Raw genomic sequence first — 20,326 nt, forward strand, 5'->3', positions numbered from 1 at the left:
AGCACAATGATAATACCAACATGGGCCAGTGAAGCAACATCCTCCACAACTAGACTGAAGAACAAAAGGACAGTAACTTGTCTGTTCCCCTTCCCTGATTCCCCAATGCTGTTCCCCTCCCCCAATTCCCCAATAAAATCTTAAAAAAAAAAAAGATTTGGCATGTTGTATCCCCACTTTCAATCATTTAAAAGTATTTTCTCATTTCTCTTTTGACATCTTCTTTCACCCACTGGTTATTTAGGAGTTTAATTTCCACATATTTGTGATTTCCCCAAATTTCTGTTATTCATTTCTAATTTTACACCATTGTCACCAGAAAACATACACTGTATGATTTCAATCCTTTTAAATTTATTGAGGATTGCCATATGGCCTAGCCAATGGTCTATCCTGAAAATGTTTAAGTGCACTTGAAAAGAATGTATATTCTGCCATTACTGGGTGGAGTGTTCCACAGATGTCTGTTAGTAAGAGTTGGTTTAGAGAATTGTTTAAGTCTTCTTTCCTTGTTGATCTTGTGCCTAGCTGTTCTAATCATTACTGAAAGTAGGGTGTTGAAGTCTCCAAATTATTGTTGAGTTCTCTATTTCTCCTTTCAATTTTGCCAGTTTTTGCTTCATGTGTTTTGTGGCTCTGATGTTACATGAAGTCACTGCAGTTTATCTAAGATGGAGCATTGCTTTGTTTCTCTTCATCACTGGTGCTTTTTGCACCATTCTTGCCCAGTAACATTCAATGTAATGCTGTCCATCTTCATGTTCTCTGGGTTTTTCCAACCTATCCCTCTAAATCTGTCTACACTTGGCAAAGTACAGCCCATATAATGGTCATTCACTAAATTGTTATGTACCTGCAACTATTAAACTAATTAATACAATTTTGCACTATGATGCACAAAAGGAGGCCAACAGCAATCTGCTTTTTAAAAAAAGAGCTTAAGAGATGCCTAATCTACTGAACAGAGCTAATACCATTGCTATAGTTCCTATTTTTCTCAATTCCTTCAGGTTCCATCACATACTAAGGGCTGAGGGGGTGTCCATGCAGAGGAGGACCCATTTGGTCTTAGATTCTCCCTCTACTCTTATTCCAGGCAGGGATTTCTGCCTGTTTCTTTATAGAAACGGTGACCTGATCTGATACGGAAAGGTTAAGGGCAGCCTGGGCCCAATGGATAGCCTAAAGCCCTAAAAGTAAAAAGGAAATGAATCAGAACTGGGCAATCTACCTGGAACTGCAGCAAAGCCCAGGCTAATTCAATCTACTGGAAGTAGGCCGACTCCAACACAAATTAAAGCTATTCAGCAGTGGCTAAATTAACCTCAGGAAAAGCAAGAGACAGAAAGCGTTGCCCTCCTTACCATGGCCGTACACATCATACAGCTGCCTACCTCAACTTAGGCTTACGCTGGGGCATTTTACTACTCTTAAAAGAACTATGAAACATGCACCAACTCTACAATTTCTCAGAATTCTCAACAAGTAGCTTCATTCTCACCAAGAATATAAAGGTAAAAAAATAACTTATTATCAACAGGGCCTCACTGTCAGGATAAACTACTGTTCACCCCCCATATACGAGTATAAGAAGAAATGGTGACAATTTGTGAAGCTGCCCTAAACTCCACTTATCGTTATGTTAGAGATGCCTTTATAATTCACATTACTCTATAAGTTTTCAAAGAAATACTTAACTTACATAGAACATAAAAAATACAGTTTGAACTTTTAAGAAATTCAATAGCAGTACTTTACTATTTTTTTTACAGAAAAGACTAACCATTTAGGTATAAATTCTACAAAATATTATTCCAAACTAAGGCTATAAAAGCACGACTAAAATTATTTTATATATATACACACACACACATATATAGCATTAAACTTAAGTTGTACACCATGTTTGATGAGAATAAAAATTGACATAATTTTGAAAGAGTAAAAACACTATACTATTAAGTGTGAGAACATAAAAAATTGTTTTGAAAACCAAAGAGAACAGAATACAGAGAGAACAGAATCACAAACTGGAAAGAATTACTGCCCCATATCACAATCAAAAGAGCGACAGTTTAAGTGTGTACATACATCGGCTTGACCTCCTCTCGACTGCGTTTTTGCCCGCCTTCACGGTGTCCTTCCCCGTGTGCTGTAATTTTGATTGATTCTGCTGATGGTCATTAGACAACTTGCCTCCATTTCTCCTGCCATTCACCACCATGTTCTTGGATTCTCCCAACCACTTCATACCCACAGACAGCCTGACCCAGGTGCATTTAGTCACTCTCTTCAGATAGCTTAGAGAATAATTTCAACGTTCTCTCCTAACAGAAACAAAATATGAAAAATAAAACGGGAGGTAAATACATAAAAGACCATGCCACACAGACCCTTGAGAAAGATACAGAGTAGTAAAAGTAATTTAGTAATTAATGTTTCCACTTTTTAAAGACCTGGCTCTCTGGCCATCTGTGTCATGCTGAGGTCTGTAGTGCCCCCAGGCCCTGGGGAGGGAGCCTATCTTGCTCACTGCTTGTGCTTTGAATAGCTATTGGTAAACAGTACGTGCTCAATAAATATTTATTTTTCAGTTACCAACAAGAGTCATCTTTGCTCCTACTATGCTGATACCTAGGTATACAGCTCAGTTATCTGCTCTAATTACTCATTTTGGTAACATTCTATTAACTCTGTGAGTAAATGACAGGAAGTTATCTCCTCTATAACAGCTTTGTCATCTTTTTTGTTCAAGTCAGCATTCAAGGTATTTAGGGGTGATTTGCTCTAATTACTCATTTTGGTAACATTCTATTAACTGTGAGTAAATGACAGGAAGTTATCTCCTCTATAACAGCTTTGTCACATCTTTTTTGTTCAAGTCAACATTCAAGGTATTTAGGGGTGTCTTATCAAATTTCAAAGTATTGCCCATCATAAAATGTTTGCCTTAGCATTCCTTTACAACAACAACAAAACTTGAGAGATTTGCTATTATAGCATTATCTCTCACTATCTGAATTTTAAGTAGCTGAATTTGGGAGCTGAATGATTTGGAGTGAGGGGTGCTTGCAGTTTCTAAGGACCTTTGAAAGTGATGGTATAATAGATTACACTTGCTGGTGATGGAATGAGGAGGCTGTCCGTGACATCATCTCATTACGGAATTATGCCTATTTAGTATATAAGTTAGACTAAAAAGGCTCTAGGATAAGGAAGTGCAAAAACATAGACCTTTAAAGCTAAAGGAACTTTAAGATCCTAGTACAAGTCCTTTAACTTGCAGATGGAGCTGAGGTCAGAGAGACTGAGGTACACGCCCAACGCCACTCGATCAGCAGAATCATGAGGGGAGCCCAGCACCAGTGCCTGAGCGTTGCTCACTACACCAGACGAAGGCCAATTTCCTTACTTTTTATAAACACACAGAAAAGTACAAATGATACATCATCTTGAAGTACTCCCAGAAATGTGTAACTGGCAGGTCTTTAATGATGACCAACACAAACACAAAACATTTTTACTTGACTTCTGGTCTGTTTCTTGTCACAGGAGTTTTGTGTGAATTCACAGTGGGGTAAGATGTGTGTGTGAGCAACATGCTTAGGGAAAAAATATCTGACCCACATTAAGCACACTTTTATCATTGTCCTCCAACATGTATTATTTTTCTCCTAGTTCCTTCACTATTTAAATTCAATTAGTATTCAACTTTTGTTGTGCGTATCTTTTGATTCTTCGTATAGGCTTCACTAAACCCAGAAAAATATTGCGGCTTAAATAATAGAAAAGGGTGAGTAAAACTATTGATACATCAGTTATAAGTTACAGATTTTTCAACCATGACAATTTCTCAGATTAAATATAAAACCTCCTTGATGATTAAATATTCTACATTTACACTTAGAAGAAAGGGCACAGAACTCAAGAGCGGTATACTTTTGAAACATAAAGGCAAAGGAAGCCTGGAAGAAAGGCAATGCCCCATGACACGCTCACTCGCTCCTCTGCCTGGAGCACAGCGACCCGCGTCTTTTCGTCTGGCCAATCCCTTCATATCCCAGGAAGTCTTCCTTGACCCTCACTGTCAAGTCCAGGTAGACACCCTTAGTATTCACCTTAGGTGAAAGTCCTTACATCACTGTATAGCAACAGTCCGTCTGATTCCTTGATGGACTGGGAGTTCCCGAGGTCAAGAATTTTTTTTTCTCTCTAATCCCAGTATCCAGCACAGCACAAAGTAGATCAGAGGCACTCAACTGATGGAAGAATAAATAAATGAAGCTATAGTCTAAACCGCCTAACAGAAACTGTTATTTCTGTATTTTCTTAAACTGTACGTTAAAGTTATGACCTGACCTCTCCAAACCCTCTTCTTTCTCAAGGTGCCCAGGCTGCTGCAGGCAATGAGAAGCCCCTGTGAAGGCAGACGCGGCAGGAATCACAGCCCTCCTGCCCGCAACCTCCCTGCCACCTGCCATTATGCTTTCTGGTTCACCCCCTGGGTTTGCACCTCCAGGAAGTAAGGATAAGGAGGAGAGGCTAAAGTGCATTCAGTCCTTTAGCAAATCCATCTCCAGGACACCCACATATAATACACAACTATGCATAATGACTGACAATGTGTTTCTAAGACTCGTAGGAGCCCCCAGTCTTCCTCAGTGATTAAGACATGAAGTGTAACTATATGGAATGGAAAAGACCAAGTGGCTTTAGACAGAATTAAGAGACAAAAGAAATAGCAAGTCATCTTTCCACAGAAAACCCGTGAGTCCCACTCAGAGCTGAAGACCACAACCTGACACGAGACCCAGTGATCTGTTTGAACAGCCCTCCAGGTGAGTCTGACGTGCGCGAGCTGCAGTGCGAGAAACACTGTCCTAAGTCCTTATTCGGACTCCTGCTCTAAGTCACTTGGTCATCTGCTAGGGCAAAGATGACAAATTTTAAGAAAGGCTGTAAAATAAAAACAGTTAATTTGAGGAAATTATACTTATCAGCCTGTTTTTTCCCCTGAGAATCAGGAAAAAGTTCACCAGTAAGTCATTCTAGCAGCACCCTTCAGTGCAGTTCATGGAACACAGACTAAAATCCACTGTAACTTACACATAATTCCTACCAAATCTGTTATTGGTCCCAAGTGGAGCAGATTCATAACCTTGGGTCTCATTTATATCGCAGTCCACTGATACTATCTTGTTTGAAGGTACCTTAGGGTAGCAGGGCTCTGTCCATCACAGAATGGGGTTGAATTTCCCTCGTGTGACTATACTGCACGTGTTTGGATACAGTCTAGCAGACGCTCCAATACTCCCCCCACTTGTCTAGATAACAACGGCTCATTAAGGCAAAAGGCTTCACTTAGCCTCACAAATGAATATGTTGTAAAAACAGTTCTAGTAAAGCTATCGAAATTTCGGGGCTATTTATAATTTTTTAGCTCAAAATTAATATATATAATAAAAACTCTAATATTTATCAGGTCATCGTTTGTTCTGCCTCATATAAGTGTGGAACCTGTTCTTGGCACTGACCTTGCATACATGACCACAAACCAGGAGAGCACCTAGCATTAAAGGCTGAGACGGAATTTCAAAGCTAACAGCTGACAGTGTGGCAGACTGTGAGGAAGGCGCGGAAGACAGGTGGCCAGCAAAGCCTAACGGCCTCGGCTCCCATACAGGTCCCCTCGTAACATAAGCAAGGGTACAGAGTCTCCGGCCTGGACACAGCTGGCTCACATGGAAAAGCCATCACTGCCTTGGCTGGGTTGACAGTACTGCGCTAATGGGCCACTGACTGTATTTATTTAGAAGTAAAAATTACCTCAAATTTATCCCAAAATTGGCAGAATTTTTTTTTTTCAAGAAATGAGTATTGGCCACTCCTTACATGGCATAAAGCTACAAGTCGTTCTCTGGGTTTTTTTTGTTTTTTTAAAAGATTTTTATTGGGGAATTGGGGGATGGGAACAGTGCTGGGGAATTGGGGGAAGGGGAACAGACAAGTTGCTGTCGTTTTGTTCTTCAGTCTAGTTGTGGAGGACGATGCTTCACTGGCCCATGTTGGCACCATCATTGCGCTCTTCCCGGGCGAGGCAGATCAGTCGCCGGCTTCTGGACGGCCGCTCACTGCGGCTGCTGGCCGCTCACGCTGGCTGCTGGCGACTCACGGCAGCCCAGCTCCAGGTTGAGCTGTTGTTCAGCATCTTAGCTGTAGAGGGCAGTGTCACTGGCCCTCATATGTGGGATCCGAACCGGGGCCCTCTGGCGTCCCAAGCCAGTTCTTATCCATTGCGCCACTCGGCCGGCCCCGTTCTCTGTTTTGATTTCCCCAGATAAAAATATCTGAAAAATTATTAGTCATTATCTTCCAAATAGCATTCCAGGCACTGGGGGTCCAGTGAAGAATAAAACAAGGTATCTCCCTCATTTGTGCTTATATTCTGATGACAAGAGCTTTGGGAAATAACCAACTCACAAATAATTGCCAGCACGTTGGAGAAAATCAAGGAGTTGTAAGTGGCAGGGAGTGCTTGGGTGGCACAGGGGCCTGATGGGGGGAAGCCAGGCAGCAGTGGGGAGGGTGCACTCGGCAAAGGGCATGGACCCAGCTGAGGGGAAAAGCAGTCGGTGTATCTGAGGACCAGCACGGGGCCAGGGCGGCTGGGGCAGGAGGGAGGTCAGAGAGGCTGCCAGAAGAAAGGGCCTCAAAGGCACTGCTGAGACCTGGGCATTGACCCTCAGTGAGGCGGACAGCAGGGGACAGACACGACCCGAGTTACAGTTTTAAAGGCCCGTGCTAGCGGCTTGCTATGTGCAGAAGAGCTCACAATGAACGAATGCTTTTAAAAAAGCATTAATGTGGGGGGACAAGTGAGAAAGCACCAGCTGAGAGACCACTGCAGTAAACCTGGGAGATACCAGCGACCTGCAGCAGCAGTGGTGAGAAGCGGTCGGGTTCTGGATCTTTTCTGAAGGGTCTGTGATAGATGGGATTTGCTAACAGACTGCGTGAAAGAAAGAGGACTCAAATATGCCTCCACATGGAAGGATGGACTCAGCATTGACGGAGGTGACAAAGATGACAGGAAGATGAGGTTCTGGCAGGGGTCGGGATGCAGGAGTGTGATTCTGGTCATGTCTGAGAAGCCCATCAGAGACCAAGTGGACATGCTGGGACGCTGCTGGACACAGGGCCTGGAGCATGCGTCCAGGCTGGACAGGTCAACTTGGGAGTCAGAGTACAAGCGGTATCTGAAGCCATGGAATGAGATGAAATCACCGAGGGAGTGAGTCCAGATAAAGGAAGGCTAAGAACTGAGGGAGCACCATGACTTTTAAAAACCTAGATGAGGCAAGAGCCGCGAAAGATACTGAAAGGAACATCTAGTGAGGAAGGAGAAGCCAGGGCAAAGCGGGGACCGGCACTTCAGGTGGAAAGTGACCAAGCCGGGCACGCGCCGCCAGGCTCAGAAGGCAAATCCTCCTTTACGAGCGTGATTTCCACGGACTGGATGGGCCACTCATCATCTGTGAGCCTCTTTCAGAAACAACAGAGAACTTCTAAAATGGACACAATGTCTCGCAACATGGGCTCGTGGGAAAAAGAGTTAGATAATGAATAAAAAGCATCCTAAGTTCTTAGGTCATTTGTTTCAAATAAGAGAAGAGGAGTAGAAATTTCACATGGCAGAATAGATATATGTAAATTAAATTCAGAGGGTGGGAGATGATGGGAATAGATTAATTTGAGAACAGTAGGCCTTGAGAGAATTTATAAGGATCTTTTTACTAAAAAACATTTTAAACGAATAGATTAGTTAATTCTCTGGAGCAGAGCAATAAACCTCAACTGAGTGTAGTAATGGGGTGGAATTCCTGAGGGTACTGTGCAAGGCTCTGCTTCCCTAATTTTACGAGGGTTCACGAAATGATGAAACCAGGTTCTAAAAAAACACAGTGGGGCGGGCCAAGTGGCGCATTGGTTAGGAGTTGGCTTGGGACGCGAGCTCTGAGCAGCAGGGCCCCGGTTCGGATCCCCCATGAGGGCCAGTGACGCTGCACCCTCTACAGCTAAGATGGTGAACAGCTCGACCTGGAGCTGGGCTGCCGTGAGTCACCAGCGATGGCATAGTGGGGCTCCAGTGGGCTGCTGTAAGCTACCATGAACGGCAAGCAGCCAGCGTGAGTGGCCGGCAACCAACTGCCTCAGCTGGGAAAAGCATAACGACAATACCAACATGGGCCAGTGAAGCGATGTTCTCCACAACTAGACTGAAGAACAAAAGGACAGCAATTTGTCTGTTCCCCTCCCCCAATTCCCCAATAAAATCTTAAAAAGAAAAAAAAAGAGTTGCATTTAATGAGGAAAGTATTTAAAGAATTATGTACAGTTGTATTTAAAAAGGAAACTTCTAATCTTATTACAATACCACTACAGTAAAAAGCGCACACACACCATCACCACCACCCCATTTCAAATCACTAACAGAAGGGCTATCTTTGGGGGAATGGGATTAACATTCAAATTTTTTTTTTGCCCAGAACGTTTAGAGTGTCTTTATAATCGGGGGGGGGGTGAGCAAACAAAAAACCCCTGATACTTGAAAAAGTTTCAAGAGAAAGCAGAGCTGTTTCACAGAAAATGTGCTTGGTTCCTGCAAAGTGCCTGCTATATCCCGGAGTTGAGGACCCTTCTCTCCTTCCACCATCCCTTATGGATACACCTGGGATTCGAAACTGTTCAGTGACTTCTGAGTTAACTGCTCATGTCCAATTTGAGAACTGTGGTTCCAAGGAGTTTTTTATTGAATGTTCTAAAAACAAACCAGGATTTTTAAAAAAATCTGTCAGAAAAATGAAAACATTGATTGTGAATGACTATCAGGAATTTTAACAAAATTCCTGTGACATTACCAAGAACTCTCTAGCCAGTTTACATGTTGAACTTGTCTGCAGATAATTTATTTTAAAGAAATTATCCAGTGTCAACGAAACAATCCCCAAGTGGTTGAAAAGGAAAAGGTAATACACATTTTTAAAAAGCAGGCTCTAGCTTGCTAGAAGACTTTTGGAATTCTTTATTGAGAAAAAGCAGAGGAAACATTTTTCAAGTGATTCAGCTACAGTTTATTAAGAAAACGATTCAATACACCAAACGGTTACCAGCATTATCCCTGGAGAATGAGACAACTGTTACCTGTTACATGATATATTCTTCACAAGGTTCAACTTTTCAAAATGAGTATTATTACTTTTGTAATAAAAAATTTAAAGATATATAAAAAGAAAAAAAAAAGACTTCACAAAAGTCCTTCTGTATCATTCATATGCACGTTAAGTTAAAAGCAATTTCTAGGGCCGGCCGAGTGGCGCGATGGTTAAGAACTCGCTTGGGATGCCAGAGGGCCCGGTTCGGATCCCACATATGAGGGCCAGTGACACTGCCCTCTACAGCTAAGATGCTGAACAACAGCTCAACCTGGAGCTGGGCTGCCGTGAGTCGCCGGCGACGGCGTGGGCTGCAGTCCCTGTGGCAGTGGATTGCCATGGGCTACCGTGTGTGGCCAGCAGCCAGCGTGAGCGGCCAGCAGCCGCAGTGAGCGGCCGTCCAGAAGCCGGCGACTGATCTGCCTCGCCAGAGAAGAGCGCAATGATGGTGCAACTTGGGCCAGTGAAGCAACATCCTCCACAACTAGACTGAAGAACAAAACGACAGCAACTTGTCTGTTCCCCTTTCCCCAATTCCCCAGCACTGTTCCCATCCCCCCAATTCCCCAATAAAAATCTTAAAAAAAATAAAAAAATAAATAAATAAATAAAAGCAATTTCTAAACCCTTACTACACAGCACTTACTACAGCAACTGAAAAAGCAGACTTCTAGAGTGATGGTAAGTCTCACATGTTAATAAAATACTTCCACAAGTTTCCCACACTTTACTTCTGGACTTGTGATGCTCAGTGTCACAATCCCAGACTCCCAGGGGCTTTATATTTAAAATAAGGAAAACAAACACAAATAAAAGGCACAAAAATGAGAGAAGCCACTGTGCAAAGAGGAAACAACAAAGAAAGACACACCAAAAGAACCAAAGAGCCCACGCTGGAACAGGAGTAAGGCCACTCAAGGCTAATATCAGTTCCAACACCATCCTGCTAGGTAAGTGAAAAACCAGTTTCACCTTCTAGGGACTCCTATGTCCAGCCCATCTCACAGGTGAAAATTACATGCAACAGCGAAAAGAAAAGTGTTCTGGAATTGTGAAGAACTACCATTAACAGTTTACCTTGCAAACGCCTACCAGGCCCTGCAGGTCCCGCCCAGCTAACACTCCATACACAGCCTGGCTCCCATGCCTCCACTGTGTCTCTGCACTTGCCACCCTGCCCCAGTGCCCCTCAGCTCAGTCCTCCCTCCCAGACTGCCTTGTTAAACGCTTTAACATTTCTCCTTCATGGTGCTTGCTACACTGCTCTTGTTTCTTTACTAAGTACCTATGGCACCTGCCTTCCCCGCTGGAGTGTACTCATAAGGTAGCTGAGGTCCTCTCGCATCACTGGCACCTAGCACAAGGCCCAACACACTACACGTGCATTCATATGACAACCCCCTTTCTAGTAGCAAACCTAATTGCTACATATAAGCCCAAGTGGCTGTTAGTTCTTTCTCTCAACTTTAAAATTACAAAAGGGCTCTACAATATATCAAAGAATTCCAAATTGGTCTTTATCAATGGCTACTCCAATTCCATCTGCAATCACTACATCTCCGAGGTTCCATGGAATCCTACAGTAATGACCCAAATGATCAGGCCAATAGAAGATGCCCACAAAGCTATCAGGAGCATTTGTGATCAATATTTCATCATAAGACTACAAGGCAGTTTGACAGGGCAATTGCTTAGAAAACTACCATGAATTCATGATCGCACCTGTAACCTTAAACGTGTTTCTATAAATATTGTTGTCAGAAATAAGTTTCATTTGAGAATTTAGATGACTTGTCAGAGTTCATCTAATGCTGGTGCTATGAAAGAAAAGCCTTGGGGAGTTTTGTTTTCCTGAATTCACAGTTAAGCCTTCACCTAAGGCAGAGCTGTTGCTGTAAGATGAGGTGTCATGCAAACTGAATGCCTATTGGGTATCTAGCAACAAACGCCAGAGCAAAGAATAGGTCTCTACAGGTACCTGTGAAATAATTACTAATGCCACGTTATTATTAAAAGTGTCATTTCTGCCTTCCTTCTCCAGCGTTGGTAGTCAAACTCATATGCATTTTGCTTCAGCCAATTTAGCGGCTTTCCCAAGCAGCTCTGTGGTGGAGCCCCATTCTGCCCCATTTGGACAAGCAAGTGAAATGTCGGCTTCCTTCCAGCAGTTTCCCACCAATGCATAATGACGCCGGCCCACCCCTTCAGGATGGCCAGGCAGCGCCCCAACCATGCTAACGTGGCTGCACTAACTGCTCTAAAGGAGGCTGTAGCAGGCTGGGAAATGATCCCAAAGACATCAGGACCGATTCAGGAACCTGTGAACATTCGTTTATAAGGAAAAGGTCTTCGGAGATGTGAATAAATTATAGATTTTGAGATGAGAGAGATTATCCGGGTGGGCCCTACATGCCATCAAAAGTGCCCTTATGAGAGAAAGGCGGAGGGAGATTTGACACCACACATGCTAGAGGAGAGGCAAAGATTAGAGTGATGTGGCCACAAGCAAAGGAACGCGTCACCAGCGGCTGGAAGGGACAAGGAACAGGTTCTCCCCTGGGGCCTCTGGAGGAGCCCTACCCAAGCCTTGATGAAACTCACGGCGAACTTCTGGCCTCCAGAGCTGAGAGAGAACAGCTTTCTGTTGTTTTAAGTCGCCAAGTTTGTGGTCATTTGTTACAGCAGCCACAGGAAACTAACGCAGAGACCATGAAAAAGTCAGCCCAAGTCAAAGCGCTTTCCAGCTAACAGGCTCCACGAAGACATAAAACTCAAATGTATCACAGGAAAAAGATTTGAAACACCTTTAAAAAGTTGTTTTAAATATGCTTTTTAAAAAGCCACTTCTCCTCTGCAGGTTTGAAGCACTGCTATAGAATTATGGATTTTTTAGATAAAGGTGGCATCTCAGTCACGTGTAATTAGTCACACACTGTGCTTAAGACCAGTTAACCAACACCTTCCTTAGAAGTATCAACTGAACATTTTATATTTACATAAACACTTAAAATAAAAATGAAAACGAAAACTGCCAGTTTTTCATTTAGCAGACCACTTTCAATAGCAAAATATCCACTGCCTGTAAGTCTACAGCCAGACATTCACAACACTGAACCTACGTGTTCAGCCACTGACCTACAGCGAGGCACGTCATAAACTCCTGTCTGAAGGCCTCATTACAGAGAAAGCTGCTTCCCAGTTCCTTTTTTACTCACACCCGCTATGTATCACAACAAAGGATTTCATACAGAAAAAGTTCACGTCTCCAATTGTCTCAGCAGCTGTTTCTAAACGAAAGGTTTTCGCGGATGTAGTTGTTGAGGGAAATTCCGCAAATCAACCAACCTGCTTGCCCATCTCTCCAGATTTGATCCACCTACTTACCTAGTAGAGCCTATGAATAAAATCAAGGCTGCTCCTTTGTTATTGTTTTCTCTGACCCAAACAAGCATTCTACTTTTCTATAAACAGGTGCCACCTAGTGTCGAAAGTCTGTAAGTACAGCCCACGGTTCCTCAGAAGCTCTGAGGTACCGTAAGTAGAACAAAGAATCATGAATTCTTATTGGGCAAAGACCAGAGGGAGGAAAGTCTCCCAAAAGGCAATTCCCGGGCTGGGTCTTAAGGGCCAGGACTGACTCTGCCGGATGTAGGCTCTGCAGGAGGCAGCGCACACAGTGGTTCAGGAGGGGGCTCCATTCATTCATTACTCTCTGGCAGTGTGACCATGGACAAGTCATTTAAGCTTGCTAATGCCTCATTAGTAAAATGAAAATAGGGCCTACCTCCTGGGTTTGGCACAGGATTAAATGAGCACAAATGGCTAAGAAAATAAAGGTCTCTAACTGTTTCCTCTTTTCAAGTAACTAAGGCAGAAACAGAGAGGGCCAGCCATGCTGATGTATCATTCACAAAACCTTAAACACTCCTCATCCTACCACAACTCTCACAATAACAAAATCAAATCACCTCAGCCACTTAAAAAAGTACAAGTTTTCATGAGAATAAAAAAGGGCCGGGGTGCTAATTTATGACACAGCACTGAGACCAGCTTTACCCCCCTACTGCTCCTGAAGAGAAGGAACTGGCTGCTGACAACAATGAAGACTAAAAGTCACCCCAAACCACACCGCACGTCGACAGACTTGGGCACAGTGGAATTTAGCTTGTTGAGTATCTGGTAAAACATTATTTTTTCTAACTGTGACTCCATTTTTAAAAGCGGCAATAAAAATAATTCCTCCACTCATGAAGTGCTTCCTAAATTCATTTTATCACTGAATTCCCACAGCCAGTAAAGTAGGCATTTTGGTGGTGGTGGTTGTACAGATGACAGGTTAGAGGGTTTGCCCAATTGCACTCTAGAAAGGGTCCCACTGGGGGGACGGCATGTGGCTGGCGATTAAATGTAACAGGAGCAGAGAATGGGAAGGCAGAAAAGCTCTGGGGCTTCAACACCTCGGCAACTTGGTAACAGGTAAGATACAGGTGGCGAGGGACATAAAGGAATTCAAGACGAGTCCGAAATCTCCAGTTGGGGCGACTGCAAGACTGCCTCTAAGCCAGGGGCTGCAGAGGAACCTATCTGTGGGAAAGAGGACAACACCTGGATGTGCGAAATTGGAAGAGGGGGCACTACCCAGGTGAAGCTGTCATAAAATGTCAGAACTCAGGAGAGAAGTGGGGACTGTGAAGAGTAACGTTAGTAAAAAGGACTTTACAGTTTACCAAGCAGTCCAACATTATTTCCACTCAAAGAATCACAGGATTTCAGGGCAAAAAGTCTAAGAGTAAAAGAAACAGGCTCAGGGAGATAAATTACCTGCCCAAAGTAATTCGCTTCTTCTGATAAGATAATGTGCTACTAATACACGAAACAAAAAAAGAAAAAAGAAAACTTCTGAGCTTTATCCTGAGCAGTTAAAAGAAAAAGGGGAGGGAAGACAGAAGGAAATAAAATGATGAGAGACACACTGGCACTGAGAGTGAGTGAGAACGAGGGAGCGAGAGAGCGAGAGCGAGGTCGTGCAAAGCAGCATCCCCGCTCCCAGTGTTTGGGGATATGTGATGCTAGTGCCTAGCTCAGTGTCCAACACATAGCTAAACAGATGTCTGGCCGAAACGTGAGTGAAAAGCTGAATGCTGGGGTCGATCTGGCAGTTATGGGCACAACAGACAGACACCACGCAGCACTGGCTTTCTGGGCACTATTTCATACCACTGCTCTACCAACAATCCAAAATCTATGCTGATGGCTTTATGTGTAGCGTATCATGTGCCCCCATCACAGTCCTTTAACATATACAACATATTAAATGTACTCAACATATAATAAATATTAAATTATACAAAATACAAGAAACTGCTATTATCACCCATTTTACAAATGAGAGCAAGCCTTAAAGAATGAGGAAAAAATTAAGCCAAAGCTGTACTCTCTTGATACCATATAAGAAAGCAAAACAATCCTGACTCAAAATTTTAAACATACAGCAGGTCCTCAAATAACGTCGTTTTGTTATAACATTGATGAGATGCCACAGGAGCTTAACTCTTGTTGATATCAATTAGCCTGTGCTACAACTGGTTTCATTATGTCATTTCATTTCAAGTCACCTATCGTTAGCTCAGGACCTGCTGTTCTTTGCCTCCTATTTGAAGAGTTAAGACCCTAGAACAAAACAGACACGGTTCCTGATTTCATGGAGCCCCGAGTACAGTGTGGGAAGACACACAGCCAATCCAATAAGCAGGAGACTATACATGCTGGTAAGAGCTAGGAAGGAAACAAACAGGATGTAAAGAGAATAGTGTGGGAACAGGCTTTACATCGAATGATCAGGGAAAATAAATCAGAAGTATAAATATAGAAACAATCACCTTTTTTCCATCAAAACACTCCTGGTATCTATTTACATCCAACAGTTTCTGAGGCAACTGGCTTTGTCTAAATCCTCCTGGACCCTGAATGAAGTCTGTTTTTGTTTCTTTTTTAAGGAGAAGGGAGAAGGTTTCCATGTGGCCTCTCTAGCCCCAGACTCCACTGGCTCCCTGGCTGAAGGAGCAGGCCCCCTTACTCCTCAGTCGGGGAGCGCCATCTTCCTAAAATCAGGTTGATTTTCTTGCTAAAAATACCTATCCATCCACATCATGCAACACGAGCATTTCCTTGAAACTAAAAATACTCCTCAGAGATCACTACACTGTCAGATACTTCAACCTTGTTCTACAAATCAGACAGACAAAATGACTCATTCTGCAGATCTAGAATCCACTCAATCCAACATTTATCAAGAACCTACTGGGAGCCACCGGGCACTGTTCGTGGTGCTGGAATATTGGTGGTGCCCAGAGAACGCTAGAGGGCGCGTGAGAGCTTCAGCTTTCAGGAAAATCAGGCAGGGCTCCTAGGTGAGCTGGGGACCTTGCAAAACCAAAAGGAAGCATTTGAAAACAGGATACCTGAAGAACAGGGCAGAAGGGTGCCAAACAGGGAGCAGGATGACCCCTCACCGAAGGGGTTTTTTGCCTAAAACCTGAGAGGCAATCCCAGCGCCATTAGAGATCTGCTGACCAGGTGCTCCTATGAAGAAGTGCACATTAGAACACAGGTGTTGGTTTTACCCTCACTCACACACAGGACCAAGGGTTCAGCAGCTGGGCAGCCCTATGATGTAGGTGACACAGGTATGATCACTACCAATGGGATGGCTAAAGCTCAGAAATGAAGTGGCTTTCCCAAAGTCAAATTGCTATGAAGTGGTAAGACTAGGTCTAAACCCTAGTGTTTCAACTACAGTCTGGGGTTTACGCCACTATTTGAGCCACATGTGCACCGACCATAAATAAAGGGGCCTCGCATTGAGGGTGCTCCCCAGATCTACTTACTTCTGTCTTTAGTGAATTGTTGTAACACAGAAAATAAGGCAGCTTGCAGAGGTGCGACTGACAAGTCGGAGCCACACAGACCTTAGTGAAGATACTGGCACCACTGACAAAGCCGAGTCTCTCAATTCTAAAACCCAGCTGATCGTAAGCTATACCACCAATTTAATAACATTTCGAAAAAGGAAGGAAAAACTACATGGAATGTACAGATGCACTATGAAAACCCATTTGGTTATCAAATATGATTAAAATAGCTTTTAGAAGTAAGAAAGCCAGGTGGCAATTAAGTGTAAAAGGTAAGCTGTAACTTAGGATTGAAAGTGATCTCAGGTAATAATGTTCAGTTATTTTACAGATGAAGAAACGGAGGCTTGGTCCTATCAAGGAATTGAATCTTACTCCAGTCCTTCATCTAGTCCCAGAATTATATATATATATATATATATATATATATATATATACACACACACACACACACACACACACACACACACACAGTCATCATAATTACATACAACCCTAGAAGACTGTGTGGTGGTTGAGTTTGTCTCACACAGACGCCTGCCAGCCCCAAATCTGGCTGGCAGATGAAGGAGACAAAGGCAGTGAGTGACCAAACTGGTCCCATAGTCCTAGGAACCCTTTAACATGAGGAAAGGAAACTGTGAAGCAAAACATAATTTAGAGCATCAACAACTATGGAAATCAGTGACCTTTTTCCCTTTTGTGAGAATATTTCAGAGTCAATGCAAATGGTTCCTGGTTCCATCACCAACTATATAAATATTCCTACTTAAACTTACTGCCTCCGAACAACATGGGAAACAAAGGAAAAGTTTTTAAAAAGCTAGCGTTAGACATTAATGTGGACTTACAAAAATAAGGTGAAGCTTCTTTCCGTACAGATGGATTCTCTCTATAGCATGCCTTTCAAACAGTAAAATCCTGTAATGCATTTAAAATAAGATGTGCATGACTAAAATTTTGGAATGTGTCTCCTGAATAAAACAATATATGTTTGTAAGTGAAAAGTGCTTCCTTTAATTTGACTTGGACAAAGAGAAATTCTGATCACATTAATACATAAATACAGGATTAGACACTGATCAGGCATAACCTTTCCTCTCAGCAGACACTTCTAGGAAACACCCAATTAAGGGAAGAAAAGGGATTATAGTGAGAACTAGGGTAAAAACAGATTTGTAGAGGTTTTCTTTTTTGTTTGGGGGGTGGGGTGGGGGAATAGAGTTGGCAGAAAGAATTTGAACAAAGTTGTTACACTTTCCCCTGTTAAGACTCTTTTAGACAAAGCCCTAGGGTACTCCCTGGTTTGCTAGGAACTCCGCCTTAGAAGCTCATTCAATGGAACTCAGTCACTGGAAGTGCTTAGTTTAATTCACATTTCAAATTTAAGAGCTTCAAACAGAAGGCATATTTTTAAGAGTTCAAAGTTGGCAGTCTATCCAAGAAAGAAATTACTTTTCAAATCACTGTGTTCAAATGCTTAGAACTTCCCACTGCTTGCAATTTAAAGTGCTTTGGCTGGTTTTAAGTTTTCTCTTGTAATAAGGAGTTTGTGCTTCTTATAGCAATTAAAACTATTTCCTACACCAAGACATCTATGTAAGTCCCCCTCCCCCAGTAAAAACTAAAAATCTGGCTGAAAACTCCAGTTATATTTCATACATAAAATTACTTCTATTGTAAAGAGCTATATCTGAGATAATACAGCCACCCCACTGTGCGTTCTCCCTGGTTTACTTAGAAAATCTATGTAATCAACAGTGTCAGGGTGCAACAAAGATCCATGGCCATTCTTCAACACGGTGTGGAAGACTCAATAATTAACAGTGTTCTAGGGCTACAAGAGTCCTGTAATTTGCCCATGGAGACAGGTTTTGGTGAGTGGAGAGAAGGAAAGCTCACATGTGGTAGGCCGGAGTATAAAATAATGGAATCTATGTGATTTATCTGAAAGGATTTGCTCTCAAAAGCCATGGGTAGGGAGTTCCTGTGGACAGGGAGCTGTTCAGATGCTTCACACACAAGTAAATCTTTGTAACACAAGTGGGTCACATATTCATGTCCTAACAAATTGATACGTAAATACAAATCAAGTTCGATGCCAGATTCATATGACCCATGGTAAAATTTACACATCAACATCTCCCAACCCACAAAACCGTGCTCAAAGACACGCAAACGACCTGCCACCACTTCCTTCGCATATCTATTCTGATGCGCTCCCCAAGCCACCCCCACCTCCCCCCAGTACTGCCCACTGGTATTTGGTGCAAGCATGGAGAGTTCAAAGCATAAGCAGTTCAGGATGCACCAGAAGACAGGTGAAAATATAGGCAAGAGATCACTTAGAACTAACTTTGAAAGAGAGTTTGATTTCAAAGTTCATGGGTAAAAAACAGCCCTATTCTACTCTCTTGTTGAAGAATAAATATCCATAACATTCATTTCACTCTTAAACAAAGTTGCTTTACTAATGACTACAATGTTTTTTAATGACATTAGACAGGATGTCTTTTGAAAACCAAACTACATACTGTGAAAGTTGACAACTTGGAAATTAATAAATTTAACACTTTCATAACTCAACAAACTCACAAGAAAGCTGAGGGGATGGGCAAGTGAACCCCCAAATGCAATACAAAACAGTGTAATGATTGCTGGGGGGGCACAGGGGCAGTGTGCATTCTCCTGGGGGGGGGGGGAGGCAGCTGCACGCTGCGCCTGCGTGTGGAAGAGGCTCCCCCCGGAGGTGCCATTCTCCCTGGGCCTTTCTGAAGGAGTGGGAATGGGGGGCGGGGGGTTCAGGGACGCTGGGCAGGATGTGACCAAACGGCAGCAGGTATGGGAAGCTCGTGGGGCTAGAGCTCGGGAAAGGGAGAGCAGCTGGACAAGGTTTTGAGATTAAAAACTAGAAAATGGGTCTGAGTTCCCAAATGTGTTGGGATTAAAAGTATTCCAGGACTTGAATCTCGGAAAACAGACAGGGAGCACCAACAGCGACAGGACCGCACCTATAGTTCAAGTTGCTAAACGTACCGCTACAAAGTAAACTTGTATCTACAGGAACTCTTCAAGAACTCTTTTCGGGGTGTACGCTTATCTGTGGTTATTTCAGGCAACAATGGTTCCCCCCTCCCTTTTCAAAACGTTTGTGCTTTTACCACTAATCATCAAAAGTTATCATAGGCCTGAAGGAAAAAAGTTTCGGCCGTCAACGGGATCCTGATGGTCCCACGCCGCAGCCTGCAGACCTCTAACGCCACGTTTAACTAACGTATCAAAATCGTTTTCAAAAGGTCCTGATGAAAATCGCAATCACAGCCAACCAGTTCACCTTCCCACTATTATAGATCGCCCCCCGAGGGTGAATTTCATTTGGCAAGTTCATAAAAATTAACTTCAAAGAACACATTTTCACTCCCTCGTTATTCCTCAAGTCCCCCCCCCCACCCTCAATGGATGGGAATTAAGAGCGGGGCGACGTGAACCCGAATAGAGCGCGCGAGCGAACCGCTCCGGGTCCAACGTGCTCCTCGAGCAGCGAGCTGGCCCGAGCGGTCAGCACCTCCCCCCGCTCACGGGGGCTCACGGGGGCGAGCGACGCCCGCACCCCTCGTCTCCGGATGTGTGGCAGGACCGGCGCTCCGGGAAGACCCGTGCGTTTCCTCGGGACCCGAGCCCCGGCCACAAGCCGGCGCCGCAGCCGCTGTCAACCGAGAGACGGAGACGGGTGGGGGGACGGGCCCGGGAGGCGAGCAGAAAGGAGGCTCCAGCCCAAACAAAAACAAGCCGAAGTTGAACGCGGCAGAGGGAGCAGATTGGGCGAGACCGTTCACGGCTGCCCATTGGAGAAGAGGGAAAACAGAGTCCCCCAATCGCGAGCGGCGGGGCTGCTCCCCTCGTGCGGCCGCGGGCCGGCCCGGCGCTGCCCGGCGGCCGCTACCGCTCCCTTCCGGCGGCGGCGCCCACTGCAGGCCCATCCCCCCAATTCCCCAATAAAAATCTTTAAAAAAAAAAAAAAGAAAAATAATTGCTAACATTTAAAAAAAAAAAAAAAGAAAATAACTAAAATTGACTTAAATTTTGCACTTTTCTCCAAGTCTGTTGGAATTTCATCTTTGGGGGGAAAGAAAAGCACAAGTAATTCACTTTCTGAGTTGTAACATTTTTCAGGGTCCCAAATTATAGATAGGTTTCAATACT

General features: G+C 43.6%; 1 protein-coding gene across 4 annotated transcripts in view; it reads right to left on the minus strand.

Moving 5' to 3' along the window:
- Positions 1 to 20,326, minus strand: part of KMT5B (lysine methyltransferase 5B) — a 55,385-nt gene that overhangs the window by 32,893 nt on the left and 2,166 nt on the right. For all 4 annotated transcript variants that reach the window (XM_019654701.1, XM_019654704.1, XM_019654703.1 and 1 more), the window contains one exon: positions 2,092 to 2,327. In XM_019654701.1, the coding sequence (XP_019510246.1) occupies positions 2,092 to 2,251 (160 nt within the window). In that variant the 5' untranslated portion in view covers positions 2,252 to 2,327. The remainder of the gene's footprint in view (positions 1 to 2,091; positions 2,328 to 20,326) is intronic.

The sequence above is a fragment of the Hipposideros armiger genome, unplaced genomic scaffold, assembly GCF_001890085.2.
Source record: "Hipposideros armiger isolate ML-2016 unplaced genomic scaffold, ASM189008v1 scaffold_228, whole genome shotgun sequence".
Taxonomy (NCBI): Eukaryota; Metazoa; Chordata; class Mammalia; order Chiroptera; family Hipposideridae; genus Hipposideros; species Hipposideros armiger.